Source organism: Podarcis tiliguerta, assembly GCF_965153285.1.
Source record: "Podarcis tiliguerta genome assembly, chromosome: 13".
In the NCBI taxonomy this organism is placed as follows: Eukaryota; Metazoa; Chordata; class Lepidosauria; order Squamata; family Lacertidae; genus Podarcis; species Podarcis tiliguerta.
This window is the reverse complement of record NC_139546.1, coordinates 47,930,087-47,957,561: the sequence shown is the minus strand read 5'-3', so window position 1 is coordinate 47,957,561 and position 27,475 is coordinate 47,930,087. Positions and strand designations below refer to the sequence as shown.

Genomic DNA, 27,475 nt, shown 5'->3' with positions numbered 1-27,475 from the left:
CTGTCTATAGGGATGGGGGGAGAGGCAGCTTTGTACGTGACCCCCTATAATATATTTTAGGCTTATGAGAAAATACTACTTTATGTCTAACTTCCGGGTTTGGGGAGTGCAGGAACCATTCTAGCATATTATTTTATGATCCTGGGAAAGCGAGAGCAATGACGCCGGCGAAAGCCTAGAGAGGCAGAAGCCGAGCTTCCGGTAAACGCAGAAAGCCGCCATTGGATATAATTCTCTATGGGCGAGAAGCGGCGACGCTCTAGAAACCCTGGCAACTCTGTGGTTGGCAGCCCCTCTGCATTGGAAATCACGGGAGAGGGCGGAACCATAGAGGCGCGAGTTGCCGAAAGGCGGGAGAGGCCGAGTTCGACAGGAGACCGGAAGCGCCTTATAAGGCTGCCGTGGGGGAAGGAAGCCGGCTGATTTCACAAGACGCCGAGTGGGAGGAGTTTAGTTTAGTAGTGTGGCTCCCCCCCTCTCAATTCAGGAAAAGGCCCGGCCAATGGGAACGCACTCACCGGAGGGCGGCGACCAATCGGAAGCGTAGAAGTGGACGTAGGCGCAGAGCGCGCGGTGATTGGTCGCGGGCGCGGCCAATGGGGGAGCTTGGAATGGATGGGGTGTTGTAGGAGGGGGTGTTTGAGGAACAACCGCCTGGGCAGGCATGGAAAGGTGGGTGAAGAGGGGCTCGCGTGGCTGGTGGGGGGGGGGCGCCCTCCCAGGGGTCGCTTTCCTCCCCACATTTCATTCCTCCGAGCCTCCTTGCAGCCTGAGGGGCAGCCCTGGGGAAGGGGGGCTCAGGGGTCGGGGCTGGAGGGAAGCTGCGCAGGGGTTGAGGGCACTCAGAGAAGGGGGGCTGGGGGTTATGGGGTTGCTGAGGGGAGCAGGGCAGGGTCAGGCCCCGGGCCCCCGGAGACACAGCCTTGGAGGCTGGGGCAGAGGGAGCAGTGGGGACGGAGGACACAGGCTCAGTGATCATCATTATTCCGATTATTGCATTTATGCCCCACTTTTAGGGACGGGGGTGGCGCTGGGAGCTAAACCACAGAGCCTAGGACTTGCTGATCAGAAGGTGGGCGGTTTGAATCCCCGCGACGGGGCGAGCTCCCGTTGCTCGGTCCCTGCTCCTGCCAACCTAGCAGTTCGAAAGCATGAAGTGCAAGTAGATAAATAGGTACCACTCTGGCAGGAAGGTAAACGGCGTTTCTGTGTGCTGCTCTGGTTCACCAGAAGCGGCTTAGTCATGCTGGCCACATGACCTGGAAGCTGTACGCCGGTTCCCTCGGCCAGTAAAGCAAGATGAGTGCCGCAACCCCAGAGTCGGTCACGACTGGACCTTTACCTTTTACCCCACTTTTACTCCAAGGGGCTCAAGGTGGTGGATATGATTCTTTCCCCCCACCTACATTTAATCCCCACAACAGTGTGGCAGGCTAGGCTGAGAGGCAAGGACCAGCCTCCAGCGAGTTGCATGGTCAGAGCTTTCCAAACTTTCCATGTTTTTAGGCACGCTTCATTTCGCGAAACAGCGATTCAGCTTTACCAGCAAGCCGGAGGTTCAACTAGCCCCTTTCCAGCCCTAGGAGGAGCACGATTGTGTAGGTGTGTTGCGTTTGCGCAACACACACCTACACACTGCAGCTGACACGTTGACATGCTGCGAAACGCAGTTTGGAAAGCTCTGCTCTAGGTCCCAGTCTGGCACTCTCCAGCTTGGGTCCCCAGCTGTTGCTGGACTACAACTCCCATCATCCTTGGCTAGCAGGACCAGTGCTCAGGGACGATGAGAGTTGTAGTAGTAGTTCTGACTTGCATCAGGATGCCTTTGTCAGAGATTTCAGCGGGGCACAGGTCTCTGTGGCCCCCAGGTGTTGTTGAGACTCCATATCAACCCCTGCCAGCATAGCCAATTATCAGGTCTCTTTGCACCAGGTTGACATCATTTTGTGGCAGAGGGGGCTTGTCCTCCCCAGCCTCCCACTTTCCTCCAGCACTTGTGTTTGTGACATGTCGCATTTGCCAGAACTTCCACTACGCTTTTTTGAAAGGTACAGGCCCCTGCCCTCTGCATGGAAAAAATATCGGGGTTTGGGAGGGCATCGGGGTGTGTGGAAGGGAGATGATTTGGGAGGGGTAGGATCTGGATGTTGTGGGTAGCAGGGAGCTGAGGGAAGGGCAGATGAATCATAGAACAGAATCATAGAGTTGGAAGAGAGGACAAGGGCCATCGAGTCCAACCCCCTGCCAAGCAGAAAACACCATCAGAGCACTCCTGACATATGGTTGTCAAGCCTCTGCTTAAAGACCTCCAAAGAAGGAGACTCCACCACACTCCTTGGCAGCAAATTCCACTGTCGAACAGCTCTTACTGTCAGGAAGTTCTTCCTAATGTTTAGGTGGAATCTTCTTTCTTGTAGTTTGGATCCATTGCTCCGTGTCCGCTTCTCTGGAGCAGCAGAAAACAACCTTTCTCCCTCCTCTATGTGACATCCTTTTATATATTTGAACATGGCTATCATATCACCCCTTAACCTCCTCTTCTCCAGGCTAAACCTGCCCAGCTCCCTTAGCCGTTCCTCATAAGGCATCGTTTCCAGGCCTTTGACCATTTTGGTTGCCCTCCTCTGGACACGTTCCAGATGAGATGCTCAGATATTGTGGGAGAAGGCAATGAAGGGAGAAGAAGATGGGGTCAACCAGTTTCAGGGATAACGGTGTATTAGGGAGCACCTGTGTTTCAGAATGCGGAACTGACTGCTCCTTTGCTTGGCAGGATGGGTGAAGTGGAGATCTCTGCCCGGGCTTATGTCAAGATGTGTCTCCATGCCGCCCGCTACCCCCATGCCGCAGTGAACGGGCTGCTTTTGGCTCAGAGACGCCAGGCAACAGCCAGCCAGCCAGAATGCCTCTGTATTACAGACTGCATCCCCCTCTTCCACAGCCACCTGTCGCTCACAGTCATGCTGGAGGTGGCTCTGAATCAGGTATGCCCTTGGAGGGACGCAGATAGCAGAGCGGGGACCAGCAGGCCACTTTCAACAAGGAATGAACCAACCGGGCAACCCAGGGGTCAGGAACCTCTGTTTGTCCAGATTTTCTGGGCTACAACTCCCCTCATTCCTGATCAGAAGCCATGCTGGCTGGGACTGGCGGGTGTTGAACCTAGCAACACTAGAAGGCCATAGGTCTCTCTCCCCCCCTCCCCAGTGTAACCGCACACTAAATATCTCCCCCCCCCCCAAAAAAAATCCATCATTAACTGGTGGGTATGATGTAAGGTAGGAATGCGGGTGGCGCTGTGGGTTAAACCACAGAGCCTAGGACTTGCCGATCAGAAGGTCGGTGGTTCGAATCCCCGCGACGGGGTGAGCTCCCGTTGCTCGGTCCCTGCTCCTGCCAACCTAGCAGTTCGAAAGGACATCAAAGTGCAAGTAGATAAATAGGAACCGCTCTGGCGGGAAGGTAAACGGCATTTCCGTGCACTGCTCTGGTTCGCCAGAAGCGGCTTAGTCATGCTGGCCACATGACCCGGAAGCTGTACGCCGGGTCCCTCGGCCAAGAAAGTGAGATGAGTGCCGCAACCCCAGAGTCAGTCACGACTGGACCTAATGGTCAGGGGTCCCTTTACCTTTACCTTATGATGTAAGGTCATAGAACTGGCTTCTTTTTTCTTTCCATCTTGCCTTTCAGGACAATTTTTTAAAAAAGCGATTGCATCTCAGGTGTGCAATGAGGACTAGTCCTAGCTCAGATGAAAAATGAGAGAATCAAATAGGGTTGCAAGAGACAAAAGCAACTGTTTATTCTTAGAAGCAAAAGGTGTCTTGCACTTATAGGAGACACAACCCCCTTTTTCCCCCCAGGTCCCAATTTATACCTTTCTAGAGTGGTGCAATATGCACAATGATTAAATGGGATGTTTGCTAATTAAAAGCAAAGTACCAGAGTGCTACTGATTCTTGGAACAGATCCATTGAAATGAAAGGACGCAGTAACCTTAAGTCCATTAATTGTGCTAGGTGGACCCCAATGGTTTGAAGAGCTTCCCGTTTTCCTATGAATTTCTGTGTCTTTTGCAGGTTGACATCTGGAGTTCGGAGCTGAATTTGCTCCTTGCTGGCTATTACCAAGCCAACTCTGGGCTGGACGACAAGAGGTAAATCTGGGGAACAGAGTTTGGTTTATTAGTTATTAATTAGTTATACCCCGCCCATCTGGCCGGGCCTCCCCAGCCACTCTGGGCGGCTCCCAACACGATAAAACATCAAACATTATAAACTTCCCTAAACAGAGCTGTCTTTAGATATCTTCTAAAAGTCAGATAGTTGTTTATTTCCTTGACATCTGATGGGAGGGCATTCCGCAGGGCAAGGTTCCCTGTAACCTCACTTCTCACAGGGAGGGAACTGCCAGAAGGCCCTAAGAGGTGGACCTCAGGCTGAACGATGGGGGTGGAGACGCTCCTTCAGGTATACTGGGCTGAGGCCGTTTAGGACTTTCAAGATCAGCACCAACACTTTGAATTGTGCTCGGAAACGTACTGGTTAGAGGCAGTGGCGTAGCGTGGGGGGTGCAGGGGGGGCCGACCGCACCGGGCGCAACATCTGGGGGTTAGGGTTAGGGGGCGCAAATCCACGGGTTAGGGGGCGCAAATTACTTGCCTTGCCCCGGGTGCTGACAACCCACGCTACGCCACTGGTTAGAGGCATCTCTCCTCGTTAACCTGTTCTCTCCCTCCTTTCTGTGTTCCCCCGAAGCGCTTCTTTCCTCGCACAAAAGACTGTCGGACGCATTGCTGAACTGTATGAGGGCGCCGTTCTTATCATGGTGAGAGCTGGGATTGGGGCCAACTGGGTCTGGACTATGTAGGGCAGAGGTGGGCAATCTGTGTGTCTCCCCCACCAGATGCCCCTTTCGAAATTTCTAGACTTTCCCATCTGTATCCAGCACCCCTTCCACCTCCTGCCTCTTACCACCTAGCTTTACTTAAAGACAAGGCAGGGGGGTCTGTCCCCAGAACTACAGAAACCTGACTGCTATCGCCATCTGCTTACTCCCCCCAGTTGGATAACCGCAAGTTCACGATAAACCCCCGGGTCCCTCCGGTGATCGTTCTAGAGCAGAAGGATCGGCAATGGATCCCCAAAGACAAGAACCTGTGAGTTAACTGCTGTCTGTAATTTCTCTTCTCTGCAAAAACCTCATTACCCTTTCATAGAATCATAGAGTTGGAAGAGACCACAAGGGCCATCGAGTCCAACCCCCTGCCAAGCAGGAAACACCATCAGAGCACTCCTGACATATGGTTGTCAAGCCTCTGCTTAAAGACCTCCAAAGAAGGAGACTCCACCACACTCCTTGGCAGCAAATTCCACTGTCGAACAGCTCTCACTGTCAGGAAGTTCTTCCTAATGTTTAGGTGGAATCTTCTTTCTTGTAGTTTGCATTTGCCTTCCCAAAACAAATTGGTTGCTATTACAGTGGTGCCTCGCAAGACGAAAAGAATCCGTTCCGTGAGTCTCTTCGTCTTGCGGTTTTTTTCGTCTTGGGAAGCAAGCCCATTAGCGGATTAGCGCTATTAGCGCTATTAGCGGTTTAAGGGCTATTAGTGGCTATTAAGGGATTAGCGGCTATTAAGGGATTAGTGGACCAGCTGATAAGCGGCTTAGATCAGCTGATAAGCGGCTTAGATCAGCTGATAAGCGGCTTAGCAACAGCTGATAAGCGGCTTAGCTAACAGCTGTTAAGCGGCTTAGGGGCTGGGGGAAAGGGGGGGGAGGGAAAAAACCCCCGCAGAACTCGCAAGACATTTTCGTCTTGCGAAGCAAGCCCATAGCAAATTCGTTTTGCGAAGCACCTCCAAAACGGAAAACCCTTTCGTCTAGCGGGTTTTCCGTCTTGCGAGGCATTCATCTTGCGGGGCACCGCTGTATTTCCATCTTATGGTGTGGAAATGAGCTTGCAGGGACAGCGACATGGCCAAGTCCAGAGGAGAAATCGTTGGCAGAGGCGGGACAGGATCTCCCCGACTCTGTCTGTGCAAAGACACTGGCTCTCCTCAGCTCTTTACCCGAAGCGCCAGTGAGAGAGAATTGTCTGTATCGAGATTTTTAATGCCCTCCTTTTGCTGGTTTCTAGGGTCATGTGGAGCGACTGGGAATCCTCTCGTCACATCTGCAAGACCCTCCTAGAAGACAAAGCTTACTCTCAGTTGGTGGATTTTGATGCCCACCTGGATGACATCAGAGAGGACTGGACCAATCAGCAACTCAACACAAAAATTGCCCAGTTGGTATCAGTGGCCAATGGCAGCGCGTGAAGGAATCGTAGCTCATCCGCAGCAGTTAAGAGGAGGGCCGTCGGGCGATCGGAGGCTAATCTCAGACTGTTTCCAAGATGGCTGTAAAGAAACTGGATTTGCAGCTGGTGGGATTTTTGAAATTCCTGCAGAAAAGGACCTGCCAAAACTATTCAAGGTTGTGCAAAAAGGGGGGGAGCTCAAATCTTTCCCCCCCCTTTTATCTTTGTCCAATTGATACTTTCGGAAACATGTTGCTTCTAGACACAAACCTGAATTTATCCCCACCCCCTTTGAGATCCTGCACTTGTAGGAGGTGAAAAGTTGTTGCTTCATTTATTTAGTTTCATAACATAATAAATTAAAAAAACAAAACACTTGTCAAATTTAAAAACCTCTTTATTTCGAAAGTGAATGAAGCTGGTTGGCAGGAAGTTCCAGTTAACTGGATATCATTTCGAGCATTTAAATAACAACAACAAACCCAGAACAGCTTGTGTGAAATCAAGGCTGTTCTTGGCGAAAGGAGTTGTTTTTTTCTTCTTCTTCTTCCAGCCTGATCGTGGTGAGTTGGCTTAGTAGATCATTCCTTTGTTGTCATCGCGAGGCTTCTTAATCTTCTCATAGTTCTTCAGGGTGATGTCGTAGACCACAGCCTAGGAAGAAAGATATTTTGAAACCTAGTATTTGGGGGGTGGGGGGCGAACAGCCTACTTCAGCCGCATGAGGTGCGTAAAACTAAGGAGCAGCTACGTGAAGCTGAGGGGGAGGTACACATTTGAGCACACCCACCCAAAAACTCCTTCCCCGCTAGCACATTCTCCGGATCCAGGAAAACAGGCGCAACAGGAATTTGCTATACAGTGGACCCTCTGGATACGAATTAAATTCGTTTCGGGGGTCCATCCGCAACCCGCAAAGTCTGTAGGCAGAGGTGCCGCTTCTGCGCACGGCACAATTGAGCGCTTCTGCATGCGCACGTGGTGAAACCCGGAACTATTCACTTCTGGGTTTGCCACGTTCGTAACCCGAAAGTTACGTATCCAGAGCGGTACATAACTAGAGGGCCCACTGTATTGCAATTCCGTGTTTGTAAATAAATCACTACGTTCAAATTACCATTAACTCAAAAGTTAGCCACTGCAAAACCTTAACACGGAGCAAACGGGAGCACAACTTCATCGGAGGTGCCGTTAACCTCTGGAACTCAGAGTCACAGGATGCGCCTGTCTTTTTAAAGAAATGTCATTTGTGGTACAGTCCATGGGACGTGGGTGGCGCTGTGGGTTAAACCACAGAGCCTAGGACTTGCCGATCAGAAGGTCGGTGGTTCAAATTCCCGCGACGGGGTGAGCTCCCGTTCCTCGGTCCCTGCTCCTGCCAGCCTAGCAGTTCGAAAGCACGTCAAAGTGCAAGTAGATAAATAGGTACCACTCTGGCAGGAAGGTAAACGGCGTTTGCGTGCGCTGCTCTGGTTCGCCAGAAGCGGCTTAGTCATGCTGGCCACATGACCCGGAAGCTGTACGCCGGCTCCCTCGGCCAATAAAGCGAGATGAGCGTCGCAACCCCAGAGTCGGTCACGGCTGGACCTAATGGTCAGCGGTCCCTTTACCTTTTTACCATGGGAGACGAGCATAAGAAGGGGGCTGGAACTATTTGTGCTGAAGCCTGCCCAGACTTTTCGGTGGAGACAGGTTACGTGGAGAGCAGGCTAGCTGGTGCCTACTCACCGATCGCGAGTCAGCCTGTACAACGCAATGAATCGAGCGTGCACTTTCACGTTCCTTCCTGTGCATCATTGCTCTGCTTATTCCTTGGATACAGATGGCAAAAAGCCCAGCAGCAACACAGATGCTCCCCTCTGCCCCATAGCCCCCCATCACTCACGTAGATGTTTCTCAGCTCGTTGATCATGTATCGGATTTCGGCATATTCCGCCTCGTCGATTTCGTGCACGAGTTGGCGGTAGTCGCCCTGCGAGCGACAGAGGAGGGAAAGTCAGCGCGAGAGATTCGGAGACCGTTCCCGAATACCAGTAGCGAGGGAGGGAGAGGGTCTCTTGGGCTCAGGTCTTGCCCGAGTGTCTCTCGCAGGCTCCTGTGAGGACATGAGGCTGGACTAGATGGGGCATTGGGCGGATCCCAACGGCCTCTTCCTACGTTACATAACCCTTGAGCTGTTCCCGCCACATGACTAAGGCAGGAAAGAACTTACCACGTGTGGACTTTTGGCTGCCTTTGACACCGCGTCGCCCCGTTCAGAGTAATACCTGGGAAACAGAAATGAGGCAGAGCAGGAATGAGTTGATACAGATCATGAAGGTCTCCTCTCTCGAGGCTAGGACAAAAACCAATGTCTTTAATAATAATAATAATAATAATAATAATAATAATAACAATAATAATAAAATTATTATTTATACCCCGCCCATCGGGCTGGGTTTCCCCAGCCACTCTGGGCATCTTCCAACAAAACACTAAAATACAATAACCTATTAAACATTAAAAGCTTCCCTAAACAGGGCTGCCTTTAGAAGTATTCTAAAAGTTTGGTAGTTATTTTTCTCTTTGACATCTGGTGGGAGGGCGTTCCACAGGGCGGGTGCCACTACCGAGAAGGCCCTCTGCCTGGTTCCCTGTAACTTGGCTTCTCGCAGCGAGGGAACTGCCAGAAGGCCCTCGGCGCTGGACCTAAGTGACTGGGCAGAACAAAGAAGAAGAAGAGGAGTTTGGATTTGATATCCCGCTTTATCACTACCCTAAGGAGTCTAAAAGCGGCTAACAATCTCCTTTCCCTTCCTCCCCCACAACAAACACTCTGTGAGGTGAGTGAGGCTGAGAGACTTCAAAGAAGTGTGTCTGGCCCAAGGTCACCCAGCAGCTGCATGTGGAGGAGCAGAGACGCGAACCCAGTTCCCCAGATTATGAATCTACCACTCTTAACCACTACACCATACTGGCTCTCAAGTGACAGAATCATAGAATCATAGAGTTGGAAGAGACCACAAGGGCCATCGAGTCCAACAAGGAAGGAGATTCCGACTCAACATCTGGAAGAACTTTCTGACAGTAAGAGCCGTTCCGACAGCGGAACGGACTCGCTTGGAAAGTGGTGGATTCTCCTTCCTTGGAGGCTTTTCAGCAGAGTTTGGATGGTCACCTGTTCTGGACGCTTTAGTTGAGATCCCTGCATTGCAGGGGGTTGGACTAGATGACCCCACGAGGTCCCCCTTCCCTCCAACCATTCCGTGATTCTATGACCTTTAGGTATTTGACAGGCTGTTGCAAGACAGGAAGCAAATGGAGAGGCTCTTACGGTTGAGACTGCGTTTGCGGTCCTGCGCTCAGATCACCTCCTGAACACTCTGGGGAGTTTGGGGGACAGCTATGGGGGGTCAGGGACGCGGGTGGCACTGTGGGTTAAAGCACAGAGCTTGCTGATCAGAAGGTTGGTGGTTCGAATCCCCGCGACGGGGTGAGCTCCCGCTGCTCGGTCCCAGCTCCTGCCAACCTAGCAGTTTGAAAGCACATCAAAGTGCAAGTAGATAAATAGGTACCGCTCCGGCGGGAAGGTAAATGGCGTTTCTGTTCACTGCTCTGGTTTGTCAGAAGCGGCTTAGCTATGCTGCCTACATGATCTGGAAGCTGTACGCCGGCTCCCTCGGCCAAGAAAGCGAGATGAGCGCTGCAACCCCAGAGTGGCCACAACTGGACCTAATGGTCAGGAGTCCCTTTACCTGTTGGGGGTCTGTAGCAGAGGAGAGACCCAATCACACAGCCTTGACCTGTGTAATCCTCCACACTGTTGCTTGCAGTGCTGACCCAGGAGAGAACTGGATCTGGATCTGGTCAGCGGCCCAAAACCCTATCGCCCCCCCACCCCACTTGCTGTGGACTATGGTTGCTTTAGTTTCCAGCAACTATTCTTTAGAAGCATCTCATTTCCTACACAAAGTGGGATGGTTTGGGGTTTTGTGCTCCAAAGATGCAGAAAGAGTCACCCCCTTTTGTTCGGCTGTTAACGGTGGCTTTCGATTCACCGATGGTAGTAAATTTCAATTTACTGCCTTATGAGTGCGGTAGGAAATCTCCACCCCCCCCACTCCAGAACTGACCAACTGCACGAGAGGCCAAATTTCACAGGTCACCTTCCTTGCCCTGAAGCCCAGATCACTTTTCAGGTCTCCTTTAAGTCCTCCCCGTCCTGATCCTCAGGCCTTTCTAGGTCATATGCTATCAATCTCCCAAAATCGCAGACTCAGGACAACCTTGCCCCCCCAAGGCAAAACCACTGCTTTTCAATTTGCTATGCTAAATCGGCGGATGGAACGAAGAGAATTTGCAGAGAAAGGGCACACAAGGGAAATTCATCATTTCCTTTTTAAAGGCAACAAAGAATGGCGGGGAGACAGGAATCAGAAGGACTTTTTTTGGGGGGTGAAAAAATTATACTCACTCAAAATTAACATGTACATGTCAAAAGAAAACCCACTCCCCAGGACAAGAAAGGCAAATGGACTGACCAAAATCCACCACAACAACTCGGGTGCAATTATCCGTCACAGCACCTTTTTCCAAAAACCGATGATTCGAAACACCTGTTTATACACCTGTTTCCCTGCGGTGGTGACAGCGCACAGCTCCAGGTGTGTGTGAGAGGGGGGTGGCACCCGTGAAAAGGCTTGGGGGAGGAGAGAAAGTTAGGGAGGGTGGTGGAAAGCCAAACAGGTGGGAACTTTCAATTAAACTTTTCAAGTCGGCATGCTAGGGAGCACCGAAAGATTTCTGTTGCTTCTCGGGTCTCAAAAAAGGGGAAAAACCTCAATTATGCATTGCAAGGATTGTCCACAGCCTTGTGACCTAGATTTTGAATTAACGAGTTCTGGGTGTGTTCGCATCCACGCTCTCCGTGCTCGCTCACACCCCTGCTGAGCAACCAACCAATTTAGGGCATCCATGCAAAGTCCACAGTGCGAGTTCTTGGCCGCTCCCACATTTATAGGCTGAGTTCACCTTTGATTTCTCTGCCCAGCTGCCAGGAAGCTGCTCAGCTCCACAGCAATTAGCTGGATCCAATACACCCTGCATTTAAATCACAATCTCTCGCCACCCCCCAACCACCAGCACCTGGGAACTATAGTGTACCCCTCGGCAGTGGCGTAGCGTGGGGGGTGCAGGGGGGGCCGGCCGCACTGGGCGCAACATCGGGGGGGGGGGCCGCGCTCGCACTCGCAGCTCTCTGCCCCTACCTGGCTCACTCACTCTCTCTCACTGCAGTGCTGGCTGTGCGAATCTGATCCGAGCCGCCGGGTCGCCGCCCACTGTGGAGGGGAGGGTGCCAGGCGTGCGGTGCGGTGCGGAGAGAGAGCGAGGGACTATCTGGGGGAGGGACAGTGCAGCGGGGGGGGGGGCGCAAATTACTTGCCTTGCCCCAGGTGCTGACAACCCACGCTATGCCACTGCCCCTCGGAGCACTACAATTCCCAGCAGCCTTAACAAACTGCAAACTAGGAGCAGGGCATATGGCTCCCAATTCAGTCCTCAACATCTCCAGTTGAAAGGAACATCAGGAGACGGAAAAGGTCTCTGAGTAAGACCCCGCGATCAGATGAAGGCGGCTTCATCTGAACATTTCGGACATTTTATACATAGGAAAGCAAGGTCAGCGTTTTAGGCCTGGCAAGAGCAGCCAAGATGCCGCCTCGTTTTCCGGCACGGCTTCCCCGTCTTCCGGGAGGGCAGGCAGAAATCCAACAGGTGAAGCTTTCCTCATCACAACACACACACACACACACACACAGTACCGTAAAATACTGTATTTTTTGCTCTATAAGACTCACTTTTTCCTCCTAAAAAGTAAGGGGAAATGTGTGTGCGTCTTATGGAGCAAATGCAGGCTGTGCAGCTATCCCAGAAGCCAGAACAGCAAGAGGGATTGCTGCTTTCGCTGCGCAGCGATCCCTCTTGCTGTTCTGGCCTCTGGGATTCAGAATATTTTTTTCCTTGTTTTCCTTTTTTATATATATATATATAATGTTTATTGCTTTTTGAACAATTTAAACACTACAAAACCAAATAAAAACAGAAAAACAAAAACAATACAACACCATATAAAAACACTACATACCACTAAACACATTGAACTAACAAAACCAAACAAAATTTAAAACACTCAAACAATTTCAATATCTTATCTTTCATTCACTTATTTCACCGACCTCCTCACACCTCCCTTTTTGTATTCCACTTGTCAAATGTTTCAGCAATTCCTTTCCATCTTCCTCTGTTATCTGTCCTATAATTATCCTAACACATTCTAACCTTATTTTACCTTTAAAATTCCATCAATCTATTTATACTTAAATCCTTATAACATTTCTACTAAAGCCTTATAGTTTCATTCCAAATCCTCCTCCAAAAACTAGGTGCGTCTTATAGAGCAAAAAATACGGTAACTAGCAAAAGGATGGATTTTCGCCCTTTGTGAAGCCCTGTGTGTGAGATGGAAAGAGTTGCCTCGTCTTCTCCTCCCCACAAGCACCTCCTTAAGGACCGGCTGTTGCTTGGAGGCCCTGATTCACCTGGGAGGGACCTGTGCAATCTTTGGATCTCGGGTCAGGGAGCTTAAGCTGCGTGGAAGAGGAATTCGTTTCTTCTGAAGCGCTGCTCCACTCATCAAGATGGGGGAGGGAAAGAGGAAACCAACTTGCCTCAACTCAGCAGTAAAATGAGTTCCCCCAGCGAGCCTCTTTAGCTGGCCCAGGCAGCTGACCTGTGTGGCCTGCTTTCAATTGATAATCTTATTATTTATTACAATACGCTCAGAGGTTTTACTACAACCGAGCAGCATATAAATGCTGTTCAATAAGAAGCTAATGAGAATCTGGTGGATCCATCAATTTGTCCAATCCCCTTTTTAAGCCATCCATTTTGGCAGCCACCGTTGATTCTTGTGGGAGGGAGTTCCGCAGTTTAACTACATCCTGCGTGAATAAGTCCTTTCTTTAATCTGCCCCCAAACTTCCAACACTCGGCTTGATTGGCTGTCCAAGATTTCTAGCCATATTGGGGGGGGATTTCCCCCTATCTACTTTTTGTATCCCATGCATAATCTTACAAGCCATCTCTTACATTTTCCTCAAACTTAAAAAGACCCCAATTACTGCAACCTTTCCTCCTGGGGGAATCAATCTGTCCCCTTGCTGATAATAAAGAAATAAATCAGTCCCTCTTAGGTCTAGGATGTGAGGGGAGTTTTAGCCAGAAGTACAACATTCTATGGTCTATGGTTTGTGTGTGTGGTTTGGGAGCCGCACGGTCAAGGAAAAAACAATGCTGTCCAGGGTTGTAAAGACTGCGGAGAAAATAATTGGGTGCACTCTTCCCACCTTGGATCAAATCTATGCTTCCAGGTGCCATAAGAAAGCTGCAGAGATAGCACAGGATAGTGCGCACCCCGGAAATGATCTCTTTCAGCTTCTGCCTTCTGGAAGAAGGTACAGGGTTATAAAGACTAGGACTAGCCGCCTGAGAAACAGTTTCTACCCAAATGTGATTTTGGTTTTAAACGCAGTGTAAGATAGTCTCTGTGGGAGTATATTGCATTTAATTATGGGGTATCAGAGTTTTTAGGGGGCTAACCAGGCTGGGATAGCAGGCTTGTTGGTTTTTGAATGTCTGATGTAGATTTTTCCAATTTCGTTGTTCTGTATGGGACAATGACAATAAAGATTATCGTATTGGCTACCCTTGTTTTAAAAGCATTTTTAAAAAGCGTTAAGAATGTTCTGCAGCTGTGAATTTTGCGACCGTGTGGATGACGGTACGTTGTATTCTCGCCTTCCTTGTCCTAGGCTACTGGCCAAGGCTGATGGACCTTGTAGTCCAAAACTTCAGACAACCACCAGCAGCCCATGTGGTGTTGTGCTTGGAGCAGGCTTCCTCAACCTCAGTCTCCAGGTGTTTTGAGACTACAATTCCCATCATCCCTGACCACTGGTCCTGCTAGGGATCATGGGAGTTGTAGGCCCAAAACATCTGGAGGGCCGAGGTTGAGGAAGCCTGGGTTAGAGTGTCAGACCAAGACCTGGAAGAGCAGGGTTTGAATCCCAACTCAGCTATGAACCTCACGGGGTGAACTTTGGCCAGTCTCAGCCTCTTAGCCTAACCTACCTCACAGGGTTGTTGTGGGGGGTTGAGTGAGGAGCTCTTTAGAGAAAATTCACCAAATTTCCCTCTTCCTCATTATTTTTTTCCTTTTAAACCAAATACAGTGGTACCTTGGGTTATATACGCTTCAGGTTACAGACTCTGCTAACCCAGAAATAGTACCTCGGGTTAAGAACTTTGGTTCAGGATGAGAACAGAAATCGCGCGGCGGCAGCAGGAGGCCCCATTAGCTAAAGTGGTGCTTCAGGTTAAGAACAGACCTCCGGAACGAATTAAGTACTTAACCCGAGGTACCACTGTAAAAACATCCAGTGTAAAATGAAAGGAGCCCCTGTTTTGCCACAGACTGTGCCCCCCCCACCTCCCTGCTTCCAGTCCTAAAGATGCAAAGGTTACAGAAGGAACTCTGCACATGCTCAGAAACATTTGTTCTGGGTTCCTGCCTTCCCATGTGAATTTGATTAGCTAAAGTGGTGCTTCAGGTTAAGAACAGTTTCAGGTTAAGAACGGACCTCCGGAACGAATTAAGTACTTAACCCGAGGTACCACTGTATAGAGAAAAGTTGGAAGTGCTCTGCTTCCGATTTCAGACTCACTTGGCAATCTGAGTCTGGAAAGTTTCCAGCTTTGTCCGAGCCGAGGTCAGCAGTTCGTACACTTTTTCCTAGAAGAGAAGAGAAAGACGAGGGTTATAGCGCAGTGCGATGACAGGGTCCAAGGAAAACGGAACGGGAAACATGGCGAGGACGTCTTGGCTGAACAAGAATAATTTCTGGGCCCAAAACAGATTGAACGGCTACGTGACATCTCTGCTAGCAAAGTGGCTCTTCTTGATCCCGGGTGTAGCTGCAGTTAACTGAGGAGGGCAATGCACTCTGCACGTGCTCAGTGGCACACCCCACCGCTTTCAGATTCTCCCACTGATCTCTTGGAGTATGTGGTGCACCAAACGCCAGCTCTCGTGATAGTGCAGAAGATGAGTTGGGAGCATTTGTTTTCCTATGAAGGAAAATCATTTGGGGGCTGTACTCCCTAGCAGGTAGAGTCAGACCCAGTGGTGGGTGGAAGCAGAGCCAAAGGACAGCAGGGTCTTTTCCGTGCTCTTTTTCTGGACTTAGGAATTAGGTGTGTCAAAAAGAGTCCCATGGCTCAGGGCAGTCCAGGGCCCCAAATAAAATTTATTATTATTATTATTATTATTATTATTATTATTATTATTATTAAATCATTTCGGGCGGCACTGCTGAGGTCTGCCACCAAAAACCCCATAGCTATACACCTGTGTGCCTGTACTAAAACTAAGACCTCGTCGTGTAACACTGAGGAGTTGCGAGATGTGCTAGAGGCATAGCTGTCAAGCGTCCCTTATTTGGCGGGAAAGTCCCTTATCCCAGCGCCATGTCCCGCTGCTGTCCCTTATTGAAGATGTCCCTTAAATTTCCCGGGTTTCAAAGGAAGCAGCTCCTCTCCCTCCCTCCCTGCTGGCCAGGGAGGAGGGAGGCTCCAACTGTGTTGCTTGGCTGCGTTGCTCACCCAATAAGGAGTCTGAGAACGACTGGGGGGTGGAGCTTGCATGCCTTGTGCCGATCAAATCAGCCGCGTTGCCTGGGGATTCACCTTTGCTCAGCGCTTCCCAGCGGAGAGGGGACGGCGGTTTCCCTTGCTGCATCCCCTTTGCCGGGTTGCTGCGCTGTGGGAACCACCGCTTGAGGCTTCCTTTGGCCGCTGGCTGGGCTTTCTCCCTTTGGGGCTCAAAAGTTGAACATAACTGTGCCCAGAAAATCCCGTATTTTGGCTGCTGATCCCTTATTTTCGAGGCTGCTGGTCCTTTATTTATTTTCAAATCTGTAAGTTGACAGCTATGGCTAGAGGTAACATCCCATTTGGGCCGAGAAAAGTCTGCTACGTCACACAAACGTAAGAACATCCTGTTCTCACAGCAGACAAACAGATTCCCGTTCTGTGAGACCCATAAGTAGGACCCGAAAACAAGAACTCTCTCCTCTTCTGCAGTTTCCAGAAACTGGTCATAATTATATTATTGGTACCCTGGCAGTCCTTTCCTTCATGTTTCAACACTGTCAACAAACACACACACACACACACACACACAGACAGAAAAGGTGTTCAGGGAGAGCTGGGAGACCGGTGGGCCAAAACTCACCTGGACTGCAACCCCGAAATTATTGCCGTCCTCAATGCGCGGGACCAGGAGTTGTAGCCACAGCGAGATCTGGGGAGGGAGGGAAGAGAGAACGAGACTCTTAATCTCTCTTTTTATATATATACATTTTTATTAATTTTTTACCACATCAATTCCAACAGTCATAGAACATATCTTCTCATCTTATACAATGTTTTGGACTTCCGTCAACACCTCTTGATGATTTTCTGTTCTCTATCACTTATTCTTATTATTATTATTTTAATAATTAAGGTTTAAGGTGCTGGTTTTGACCTTTAAAGCCCTTCACGGCCTAGGACCCTCATACCTACAGGACCGCCTCTCCCGGTATGCCCCACGGAGAGCCTCAAGGTCCATATATAGCAACACCCTAGAGGTCCCGGGCCCTAAGGAAGTCAGATTAGCCTCAACCAGAGCCAGGGCCTTTTCAACTCTGGCTCCTGCCTGGTGGAACGCTCTGCCTCATGAGACCAGGGCCCTGCGGGATCTGATTTCTTTCCGCAAGACCTGTAAGACAGAGTTGTTCCGCCTGGCCTTTGGCTTGGAGTCAATTTGATTCCCTCCCCCTCTTTCTTTTTCCTTTTTCTTTTCTGCTCCTGTGATGAGGCTGCATTTTAATATTTTAATGTTTCAGTATTTTAATGTTGTATTTTAATCTTGTTTTTAAGTTGTAATCATTCAACTTGTTTTTATTATTGCTTGTTAGCCGCCCTGAGCCCGGCCTTGGCTGGGGAGGGTGGGGTATAAAAAATTATTATTATTATTATTATTATTATTATTATTATTATTATTATTATCATTATTATGTACTGAAGTTCTCACCCTGGGCCAGCAGGGGGATACTGTAGATAGTTCAGGTCCACATATGCAAATAAGGGATTGAAAGTGACATTCAGTGATTGGATAGTTTTAGAAAGTTGTTACAGTTACGTTGTACTGGAGCTCTATATAAGCAGGCTGGCTGAGCCCTTCAGTTCTGTTCTGGCCTGTGAATAAACAAGAGCTGTTTGAAGAATCGCTGTGTCGTCTGATATGTTCACCCACAACTTAACAATTATTATTATTAGGCTGGATGAACCTTGGGGGTCCCTTCCAACACTAAGCAGGGCGCTAGGTCAGCACGTCGGGTTGTGCGAAGGGGCGAGCATGAGACCCGTTTTCTCTGAACCCCTCACCAAGTTCAGCTTCTCCTTCGTGCCCTGGATTTCGGGCTTCACGCGGTTCAGCAGGGCGGTGATCTTCTCGTTGTGGCAAACTGGACCGCAGGGGGGCGCTGGGGGGAGAAGGAGAAATAGGAGGAGACCGTCAGAGAGGCATCACACCCGCAAGGTGGCGCTTGGCACATATGCCAACGGCCGCCATCTTAGAAGAGAGGAAAGCATGGAAATAAGCCTCCTCTCTCAAGCAGTAGCAGAAGAGGCATTTTCCCCTGTGTAAAAAAGAAACGGGAGGTGGGCAGAGCTCTTCCAAGATGGCTGCCAGCCATGAGTAATTGCATTTTTATTTTTTTTTAATAACCTCCTGATTAAATGGGACTGGGGGCAGGCCTACTCAGCTGGTAACTGTGGCTTGTGGCCAACCAAGTTCTCCGCTGAAGTGAATGAACCTACGTCAGCCATGCCCATTCATTTCAATGGGTTTACTTGGATACAATCCAGTTATCTTTCCTTAGGCTCATCTTTCTCTCTTTCTTTCTTCCTTATTATTCTTTATTGACTAAAAATATACATATCTATACAAACATTATGTGCTATCACTTTACATATGAAGAAAAAGAAAATAGTAAATATTAGTAAATAGAAATATTCAGTAAATAGAATAGGTAGTAAATAGAAAATTTATAAAGTAATAAAAAAAGGAAAAGGAAAAAAAAAAAAGAAATAACAAAGATATAAAATGAGCCCTATATTCTAAACAAAATGCTTGATTAACCTGGAGGTAGGCTGTATGAACTGTGTATTGATTTGTAACGATTTGTAGGGTCTCTGGACCGTAATAAAGATTGTTGTTGTAATATAAACATTCTTTTTTTATCGTTAGCCTCATCTTTCAACGGAGGTCTCTTGTCCAAGGCCACCGCCTCTGTTTGATAAAATAGCAAATTTAATGAATAAAATAAATTTAAAAACATTTCCCTCAGAGAGCTGCTATTTCCCAGAGTTCCCTGGGAAGGTGGGTTGACCGTTAAACCCCTCTGTGAAGGGGAACGGGGGCCTCCTAAGCGCCCTGAACAAACTACAGTTCCCAGAATCCTTTGCGGCTGTTCAAAGTGGGGCGACACTGCTCTAAACGCACAGTGCGGACGGGGCCTGGCTAGTAAAACATCGCAGAATGCGGCCCGCTGGGACAATTCAAGGCGGGACACCTCTCATTTCACCACCCCATTTCCACGGAAAGGCTTCAAAATGTCTCCCTGCCAGACGTCACAGGGAATCCTGCGTACCTTTATCCTCGTCCTCCGATTTTTTTGAGTCCTTCTCTTCCTTTTTGGAATCCTTCTCTTCTTTCTGCGCGGGAATAAAGGAACGCGATCACAAAATTTACAAGGGGAAAGCAAAGTACGCATAGCGTTGGAAGGGATCCTGAGGGTCATCTAGTCCAACCCCCTGTGACGCAGGAATCATTTGTCTGACACGGGATCCGAATCCGTGACCCCAAAGTTAAGAGACTTGCGCTGCACCAACTGAGCTACCCCAGCATAGAGGGGTGACCTTTTACAGCCGGAAGGCTACATTCCCTTGCAGGAAACGCCAGAGGTTGCAGGTTGACATGTTAAGAGCTGTACCAAACTGTCATGGCTCCCCCACCAAAGAATTCTGGGATTTGTAGTCTGCTAATGGCGTTGAGAACTGTTAGAAGACACACACAGCCCATTCCCCTCACAGAACTACAATTCCCAGAGTTCCTTGTGAAGAGCGACGGACTGGGAACTGCAGCTGTGCGTGGGAAACAGGAGTCGCTCAACACCCTTAACAAACTACAACTCCCAGAATGCTTTGGGGGAAGCCGTGGCTGTGACACCACAGTGCATGGTGCCAATGTGGCCACAGAAACTGAACGTCCTCCTTCTTTTTAGCAACAGAACGAAGAGAAAATGTCCTTCTCCAGCCCATCACAGGTTAGAATCATAGAATCATAGAGTTGGAAGAGACCACAAGGGCCATCGAGTCCAACCCCCTGCCAAGCAGGAAACACCATCAGAGCACTCCTGACATATGGTTGTCAAGCCTCTGCTTAAAGACCTCCAGAGAAGGAGACTCCACCACACTCCTTGGCAGCAAATCCCACTGTCGAACAGCTCTTACTGTCAGGAAGTTCTTCCTAATGTTTAGGTTGGGGGATCTGAACCAGTCACCCGCCAGTCCACAACTGTTTCCCTGTCGCCTGAGAGTTTACTGATTTCCTTGGGCGGAAGAAGGAAACGGGAAAAGGAAATATATCCCTCTCTCTCAAGAACTGTAATGTTTGATGCATTACAGTACAGTGGTGTCTCGCAAGATGAAATTAATTCGTTCTGCGAGCTTTTTCGTCTTGTGAATTTTTTCGTCTTGCGAAGCACCACTGTGTATTGACAGTTTCCCATAGGAATGCATTGGCGGTTTAAAAAAAAAGGCGCAAGACATTTTCGTCTTGCGAAGCAAGCCCATAGGGAAATCCGTCTTGCGAAGCAACTCAGAAAACGAAGAACTCTTTCGTCTTGCAAGTTTTTCGTCTTCCGAGGCATTCGTCTTGCGAGGTACCACTGTATTTTAATATTTTGTTGGAAGCTGCCCAGAGTGGCTGCGGAAGCCCAGCCAGATGGGCGGAGTATAAATAATAAATTATTATTATTATAAATGATTGTAACTTCCCTTCGGATCGCCTGAACAGAGAACGTCAGAGTTGGCAGAAGCAAAAAAATCTTAATTTAAACCCACCAACAAAGCGCATCTCAACTAACACACACTAGAAGACACCCAATGAAACGTAATTACAGGGATGGTTGATCTACCTAGAGATTATGCTCTTCGTGACAAAAGGAATGGAGAAGGCAGAGATATAAATACCCCCACAGCCCCTGGGGCAGGGAGGGCTAAATTCAAAGCACTGCTTAGCAAGGAAGGAAGGAATTGCAGCTGTTAAGATCGGATCCTTCCAGCCCTCCGGGCAAGAGAGGAAGGTACGAATTAAAGGAGAGGCGTAATATTGAGGTCACCCACCCACAACCGTCCTCTCAACTGGGATAGTCCAGTTGCGCAAAAAAATAAAATATAATCTGGATGTGGGAAACTAGGGCGAAAGGTGGCGCCACTTCTGGAGATGAAGGATCAAGGTTGATCCGCCTTGAAGGTTGTCGTGAGAGCAGCCTTAATGGGAAAGTTTGGGAAAACGAAGGCAGGGAGGCAAAGGGTTGAGGCACATAGGTTTTGAACGCAGCAAAAATACTGCAAACAGAAAGAGCTTCCGTGTAGGACCAGAAACGGGGGGAATCTGCGATTTGCCGAGATCTGATCTGCTGCTGCCCCACAATCTCGAGGTCTAGACCCCCAACCCAAATCATAGCTGTCAATTTACAGATTTGAAAATAAGGGACCAACAGCCTCGAAAATAAGGGATCAGCAGCCAAAATAAGGGATTTTCCAAGCACCGTTAGGTTCAACTTTTGAGCCCCTCCGAGCCAAAGGCAGAAAGCCCAGCCAGCAGCCAAACGAAGCCTCAAGCGGTGGTTCCCACAGCACAGGAACCCGGCAAAGGGGATGCAGCAAGGGAAACCACCGTCCCCTCTCCGCTGGGAAGCGCTGAGCAAAGGCGAGTCCCCAGGCAACGCGGCCGATTTGATCGGCACAAGGCATGCAAGCTCCACCCCCCCAGTCGTTCTCAGACTCCTTATTGGGTGAGCAACGCAGCCAAGCAGCACAGTTGGAGCCTCCCTCCTCCCTGGCCAGCAGGGAGGGAGGGAGAGGAGCTGCTTCCTTTGAAACCCAGGAAATTTAAGGGACATCATCAATAAGGGACAGCAGAGGGACATGGCGCTGGGATAAGGGACTTTCCCGCCAAATAAGGGACGGTTGACGGCTATGACTCAAATCCCCTGCCCCACTCGCCTCCCGCTGCTTGCGACGCTCTTCGTCCTTCTTGGGGTCAGGTATAGGGATGTCCAACTCGACGCGGAGTGAAATCAGGTCCGAGACATTCAGTTCGGGGGACTAATGGGGAAAAGAGAGAGAGAGAGAGAGAGAGAGAGAGAGAGATGAAGAAACAGGCTTTGCAATTCCCCACTTCTCGTTGCAGCCCCCAACATCCAAGTCTTGGAGTGGGGTGTTCCTTAGATGATATTATTATTATTATTGTTGTTGTTGTTGTTGTTGTTATTGTTATTATTGTTGTATTTTTATTGATTTTAACATATAAATTATAAAATGTACTACAAAACGTATCACTTATACAATCTTTTTAGACTTCCATAAGCACCTCTAATGATCCACCGTTTTAACCACTTCTTATGCATTTCTTAACTTTATATTGCCTTTACATCCCTTAACAAATCCTCCTCCCCCTTCTCCATTTTTGCAATACATCCAATAATACTCCTCACAAAACTTCTTGCAAACCTACAAAAGTCGTCCGATCTTCACAAATACTTTTCAAATAGTCCGTAAATTTACTCCAGTCTTCCGTGAATTTCTGGTCCCACCGGTTTCAAATCCTTCCTGTTAGTTTATCTAGTTCTGCATAGAACTATGCAGAATTATTATTATTATTATTATTATTATTATTATTATTATTTCACTTGATGAATAGAAAGACCTTGCTTTTACGTTTCGCATTTTATCTCGTCTGGCCGGTTTGAGACTTTTTTCTTCTGTACGTGACCGATGAGTGCAAATCATTAATAACAATAATAATTCAATTTATTAGTCGCTTGGCATAGGAACGTAATATAAGAGTCTGCAGGATCAGGGCAACGGCTCATCTAAGTCCACCATCCTGTTCTCACAGTGGCAACCAGAGTCCTGTGGGAAACCTGGAAGCAGGATTCAAACTCTCAAGAGCCCCCTCTCTTCCTCTGGCTTCTGGCAAAATTCAGAAGGATTGCTGCCTCTGTCTGTGGAGGCAGAGAATAGCCATCATAGCTAGAAGCCGCTGACAGCCCTCTGTTCCTCCATGAATTTTCCCAATCCTTTTTTAAAGCCATTCAAGTTGATGGCCAACTCTGCATCTTGTGGCAGGGAGTTCCACAGATTATGACCTGCGTGAAGAAGGGCTTTCTTTTATCTGACCTTAATTCCCCATTTAGGGAACCTTTTAATGTTCGATGTATTGCTGTATTTTAATATTTTGTTGGAAGCCGCCCAGAGTGGCTGGGGAAGCCCAGTCAGATGGGCGGGGTATAAATAATAATTTATTATTATTATTATTATTATTTCTCAACATTCAGTTTCACTGGATGTCTATGAGTTCTGGTGTTCTGAGAGAAGGGGGAAAAAACCTTTTCTCCACCCATTTTCTTAATTCCATGCATGATTTTACAATTTTCTAGCGTGTCGCCTCTTCCTTTGATTTTCTTTAACCTAAAAAGTCCCAAAATACTGCGACCTTTCCTCACAGGGAAGCCCCTTTCTGAACCTTGCTACACAGAGAGGTCTCCAAGCGACTTTTTAAGAAAACAAAGCCTCACAAATAAAAGAAAGGGGGGACATTATATAACGTATTTTCCCGTGTATAAGACTAGTTTTTCCCCTAAAAAATAATGTCCAAAATTTGGGGGCGTCTTATGCACGGCTAGATCTCCTCCCCCATTTTCTTAAATTGGAGTTGCCCAAAATATGGGGTGTCTTATACATGGGGGGCGTCTTATAGACAGAAAAATACGGTGATTTAATAGAATTCATAAGGAATCCTCAGACAGAACCCCGATGGAAAAACAGCTGTGAAATCAACCAGTCAACAGCAAGCCATCATCACCAAATATCTGGAAAAACAGGTCAGGTGTCAGAAACAAGATAAGGAAAGATCAAGGGCAATGTTCTACATATTATTATTTAATATTATTTAATTGATTTCCACGCCACTTTTCCTGCCAAACAGAAGGCAAATAGGAAGATCTGTTTTGTGGGATCTGGTTTAACCTGCTACCGTTTCTAATTGACCCCTAATTCACCCAAAATCATCCGAGCTACGCAGCTTAAACCTGCGGTTCACACAGGGAGGCCATTTTCCCGGTCTTCTCTTCCCATGCAGTTTCCTTCATGAGGGCTAGTAGCCCAATCCTATGCGGGTCAACCAAGAAGTCAAGTCCTAATGAGTTCCTCAGGACCTCCTCCCAGGAAAAGTGTGATAGGAATTTTATGGTCTTAGATATATGGTAATGTTCGTAAGTGTACCAACCAAGCACATAAATACACCAGCAGGAAGAGCGACCTGGAACCATTTTGATTCCTAAACTGAGCAAATGTTTTCTCTGCGAGGTCAAAGTGGGAAACCTCCCCATTGTCTCTTTCCTCACAAATCCTGTCTTAAAGGCACATTTAAGATATGAATAGGGTGTGAGCCTGTGACCTGGCCCAGGAACTAAGTATTTATCATTACAAAAGAATGGCCAGGCTACCCAGGCAATCCAATCAAGTAACCTGCCAGACAGGAGATAACAATGACAGGAGAAAAACAATATTCAATTTTCTGTTTTAGACCGCCTTTTCTGTGATGTATGTGTGCTGTATCTGGGGGTGGTCTTGATCTACAGGGTGGCAATTGCAAAAGTCTTTATAAGGCCTTGCATGCCATTTTTCTGGGTCCCTCCTCCTCTCCTGCGTGTGAGGGGAGCACCCTGTTGCAACAGATCAATAAAGATCAAGCTTATGAGCTGCTTCTCAATATTCTCTGGTTGGCCTCTGTTATTTTGTCCTACCAATAGGGAACCTACGTAAGGACTCTATACGGGCTCTTGGATACCCCATAAGGGAAAAGGGCAGTTTTTGTTTACAACAAAAGCATGTCTAGAACTGCAACCTGGAGTCAATTTAAGCCCTGCCTTTCAGTAGCAAGCATTCCTCCGTTCCAAATATTAGTTGTGATCCCTTCATAAAATTGTAGACACCATTCTGATTTTTTTCTTGTCTTCCCTCACATTGTTCCAATCCAAGCCCTTTAGATTTCAGAACCATTAACTCTGTAGTGTCCCAAATCCCATTTGGTTCTCCCAAATCTTGGGGGGAAATCTCAGCTGATCATTTTGCGACAATTCCGTTCGCCTCCAGCAATTTCCTATTTTTCTTTTAAATGCTGGCTGCAGAAAACCATTTGCAAACACGCCCCCCCCCCCCCCTGCTGCCTGCATTCCAAAACCGCAAGGAAGTTTTTACCTTGAGAAAATTACTGAGCTCCACAATCTTTTCTGGGAAGCGCCTGGCAACAAGTTCTTCAGCCTTGGGGAAGATAGAAGTTGTGGGGGAGTGAGAAAAAGGCCTTAGACGAGAGAAATATCGGAGGACAAAGGGAATGAAAACTCTGGCAGATTAAAAAAGAAGGGGGGGAGGGAAACAGATGCACATTCGCACAACCGTCCAAAATAAAATAAAATAAAATGCAAAGTCACAGGAAGCAGCTCCACTCTGTGGAGGCCTAAAATCTTAGCAGCAAAGCTTATATCCGGTATCATGGTGGCTGATCTCTGCTTACTCGAAAGGGACTAGAATCTTGTGCAGTTTTGTGGCAAAATCCAAAGCAGAACCGTTCGGAAATCGAAACGTACCAAAGATGGTTTTAGCTCCTTCTTCTGCTTTAATTCTATGTTAAACCACAGAAAATCAATTTTAAATAAATTTCTAAAAATGGAATGTAAAATGAAAGTTATGGCAGCGGGGCTCAGAACTTGCCTAGAGGTTACACACTTTGAAACGGGAATGTGGCCCCCAAAATCCCAAGCGTGTGGGAATTGCACTCTGCACGTGCTCAGTGGTTAACTGTTACTCTAGGGGTTCAACCATGTCAGCAGAGAGGTAGGCTCTGGGACAGAGATCCAGTTTGGTTTAGCCTTCCTTATTCCCCTTCCTAAAGGAATAAGCTTTGGGGGTGCCTCTGTAGTAAAAGCCACAGGGGTTTTGGGGTGCTGGGGGGGATAGTAAAGAAAAAAAGAGAGAGCCTCTTACCTGGGTACACAGCTCCTTCTTGAAGGAGTTCACCTGCACAGTGGAAAAAGAGAAAAAAATGAAACTATGGATCGAAAAAATGTACAGTCAGGACAATGGCCAGACGCGTCTGGGCCCCACGCCAGGCCCTCTGCGGCAGCCATCACCCGATCTCCCTGCGCACCTGTCGGACTCACCGCTTGGTCTACCGCCTGACGAGGCAGAAAACAGGGTGCCGGGGAAATTTAAGGACTATTTGAATAAATATTGTAATATAAAAAATTAGAAATTACTTGAAAGAAACAAGCAGGCCTAGGATTAAACTAAGTTATAATGAAATAAATGGGCTTTAGAATGTTCAGAAAAGTGACCGAGATGGACTATAACTGGAAATTGTTTTGGTTCAATAATGATATTGGAAAGGTGTTACTTTTAATTACAAGGAAACTCAGAAGGGAGGGATTTGAGGAAGTCAACGGAGATGTTTAAAAGGTTGGATTTGTGAAGAATTAAGTTTGTTGTTATTGTTTATCTGTTTATTGTTCCCTTTTTTCTGTTTTTGTGTATCATTTTGCTTTGTGGTTTGTGTTATCGTTGTGGGAAATCTAATAACAAATTTATTAAAAAAGAAAATAAAAAAAACAGGGTGGAGGTTCCCATGCAGGTGCCAACCCCCCCCCAACCCACCTTTACCCCTTCCTTCAAAGCTGCCGTCCTGCGTGTTGTTCCAGGACAGGACTCAAACGTCCTTCCCAATTCGGATTTTAAGTACCCCCAAATCTCTCCCCCCTGCGCTCCCCATTCCAGGCAACCCCCCTAGAGCCCCCCCCCCCCCGTCTCCATTAGACAGGGTAAAGGTGCCTTTGCCTAAGATGGGCAGGTTAGAAACCCCAACAAAGAACTTTCTTCCTTCCCAGGCAAAAAAAGCGAAAGTGAGGGGGACACCTGTTGGATTTCCGCCTGCCGCGTTCTGAAAAGCGACAGGAGGCTTCCTCGGGGCAGATTCTGCCCTTGTAGTCTCCCCTTAAAAAAAACACACCCCTAAAATTGAGGACCCCCACAAACACACCAGCCAGTCCGTGACACCCCCCCCCCCCCGCAATTTATTCCACTTTACCTTCGCTTCGCACTCCGGGGAAACCTCCAAAGTCGCCATGGCGTCGGGTTCAGGCTGCGCAAAAACCGGAGTGGCGAGTGGCGGCTTTTGGGGTTGCAACAGGGAAGGGCCGAACCCCAAAACAAGCCCGGGAGGCGAAGTTGCGAAGCGGAGGCTGGGAGCGGCCGGGGCAAGTCATGCATCAAAGCGAAAATGAAAGGGAAGGGGAGGAGAAGAGAAATGGGGAGATTGCAACCCGCGCGGAGGAGGAGGAGGGGATTTCCCACTGCTGGAAGGGGAGGCGCGGGAGGGACCGCCAGGCAGCCATTCAACAGGGGCAGCTTCTTCTCCTCCTGCCTGTTGCATCTCCGTCCGGGGTTCAAAGAAACTCAGCCGGCAGCAAGGCTCGTTTTGGGGAAAGCCACCCAGACGGGCGGGGTATAAATAGTAATATTATTATAATATTATTATTATTATTGGACGGGGAGAGCATCAGCTGGGCAGTGCAGGCGGACCCCTGAAGTTCAGTCGTCAATTGAAATCCTGAGATGCTGCCAGCCAGTGCAGGCAATGCTTGCTGTGCTAATATACATATGTTTAATGCAATGTCTTAAAAGGGGG

General features: G+C 48.3%; 2 protein-coding genes across 4 annotated transcripts; one reads left to right on the top strand and one right to left on the bottom strand.

Moving 5' to 3' along the window:
• The first annotated feature begins 517 nt into the window (after nucleotides 1-517).
• Nucleotides 518-6,674, top strand: EMC9 (ER membrane protein complex subunit 9). Of its 3 annotated transcripts, none has more exons than XM_083410791.1 (6): nucleotides 518-672; nucleotides 2,774-2,984; nucleotides 4,080-4,156; nucleotides 4,758-4,827; nucleotides 5,064-5,158; nucleotides 6,139-6,674. In XM_083410791.1, the coding sequence occupies exons 1-6, from the start codon at nucleotides 665-667 to the stop codon at nucleotides 6,317-6,319; spliced, it is 642 nt and encodes a 213-aa protein (XP_083266917.1). In that variant the 5' UTR covers nucleotides 518-664; the 3' UTR covers nucleotides 6,320-6,674. The 3 variants fall into 3 exon arrangements, with proteins under 3 accessions (XP_083266917.1, XP_083266915.1, XP_083266916.1); XM_083410789.1 differs by having other exon boundaries at nucleotides 590-672; nucleotides 2,742-2,984; XM_083410790.1 differs by lacking the exon at nucleotides 518-672 and adding an exon at nucleotides 2,024-2,048.
• A 2-nt stretch (nucleotides 6,675-6,676) lies between these two features.
• On the bottom strand, nucleotides 6,677-27,240 carry PSME1 (proteasome activator subunit 1). The gene is made up of 11 exons (XM_083410777.1): nucleotides 26,876-27,240; nucleotides 25,780-25,812; nucleotides 24,994-25,056; nucleotides 21,736-21,837; nucleotides 19,095-19,158; nucleotides 17,827-17,924; nucleotides 16,631-16,699; nucleotides 15,063-15,130; nucleotides 8,513-8,567; nucleotides 8,186-8,272; nucleotides 6,677-6,954 (listed from the first exon to the last, which is right to left on the bottom strand). Exons 1-11 carry the CDS (start codon nucleotides 26,912-26,914, stop codon nucleotides 6,874-6,876), a joined length of 759 nt encoding a protein of 252 aa, XP_083266903.1. The 5' UTR covers nucleotides 26,915-27,240; the 3' UTR covers nucleotides 6,677-6,873.
• Between the last annotated feature and the right edge of the window lie 235 nt (nucleotides 27,241-27,475).

Excerpts from the sequence above, each read along its gene's own strand:
- EMC9 (XM_083410789.1), top strand. The coding sequence starts at position 616 with ATGGGGTGTTGTAGGAGGGGGTGTTTGAGGAACAACCGCCTGGGCAGG. Across the intron at positions 2,985-4,079 it reads TGGAGGTGGCTCTGAATCAG|GTTGACATCTGGAGTTCGGA; the intron begins GTATGCCCTTGG and ends TGTCTTTTGCAG. Across the intron at positions 5,159-6,138 it reads ATCCCCAAAGACAAGAACCT|GGTCATGTGGAGCGACTGGG; the intron begins GTGAGTTAACTG and ends GCTGGTTTCTAG.
- PSME1 (XM_083410777.1), bottom strand. The coding sequence starts at position 26,914 with ATGGCGACTTTGGAGGTTTCCCCGGAGTGCGAAGCGAAG. Across the intron at positions 25,057-25,779 it reads AGAAGGAGCTGTGTACCCAG|GCTGAAGAACTTGTTGCCAG; the intron begins GTAAGAGGCTCT and ends ATCTTCCCCAAG. Across the intron at positions 8,273-8,512 it reads CAGCCAAAAGTCCACACGTG|GGCGACTACCGCCAACTCGT; the intron begins GTAAGTTCTTTC and ends TGTCGCTCGCAG.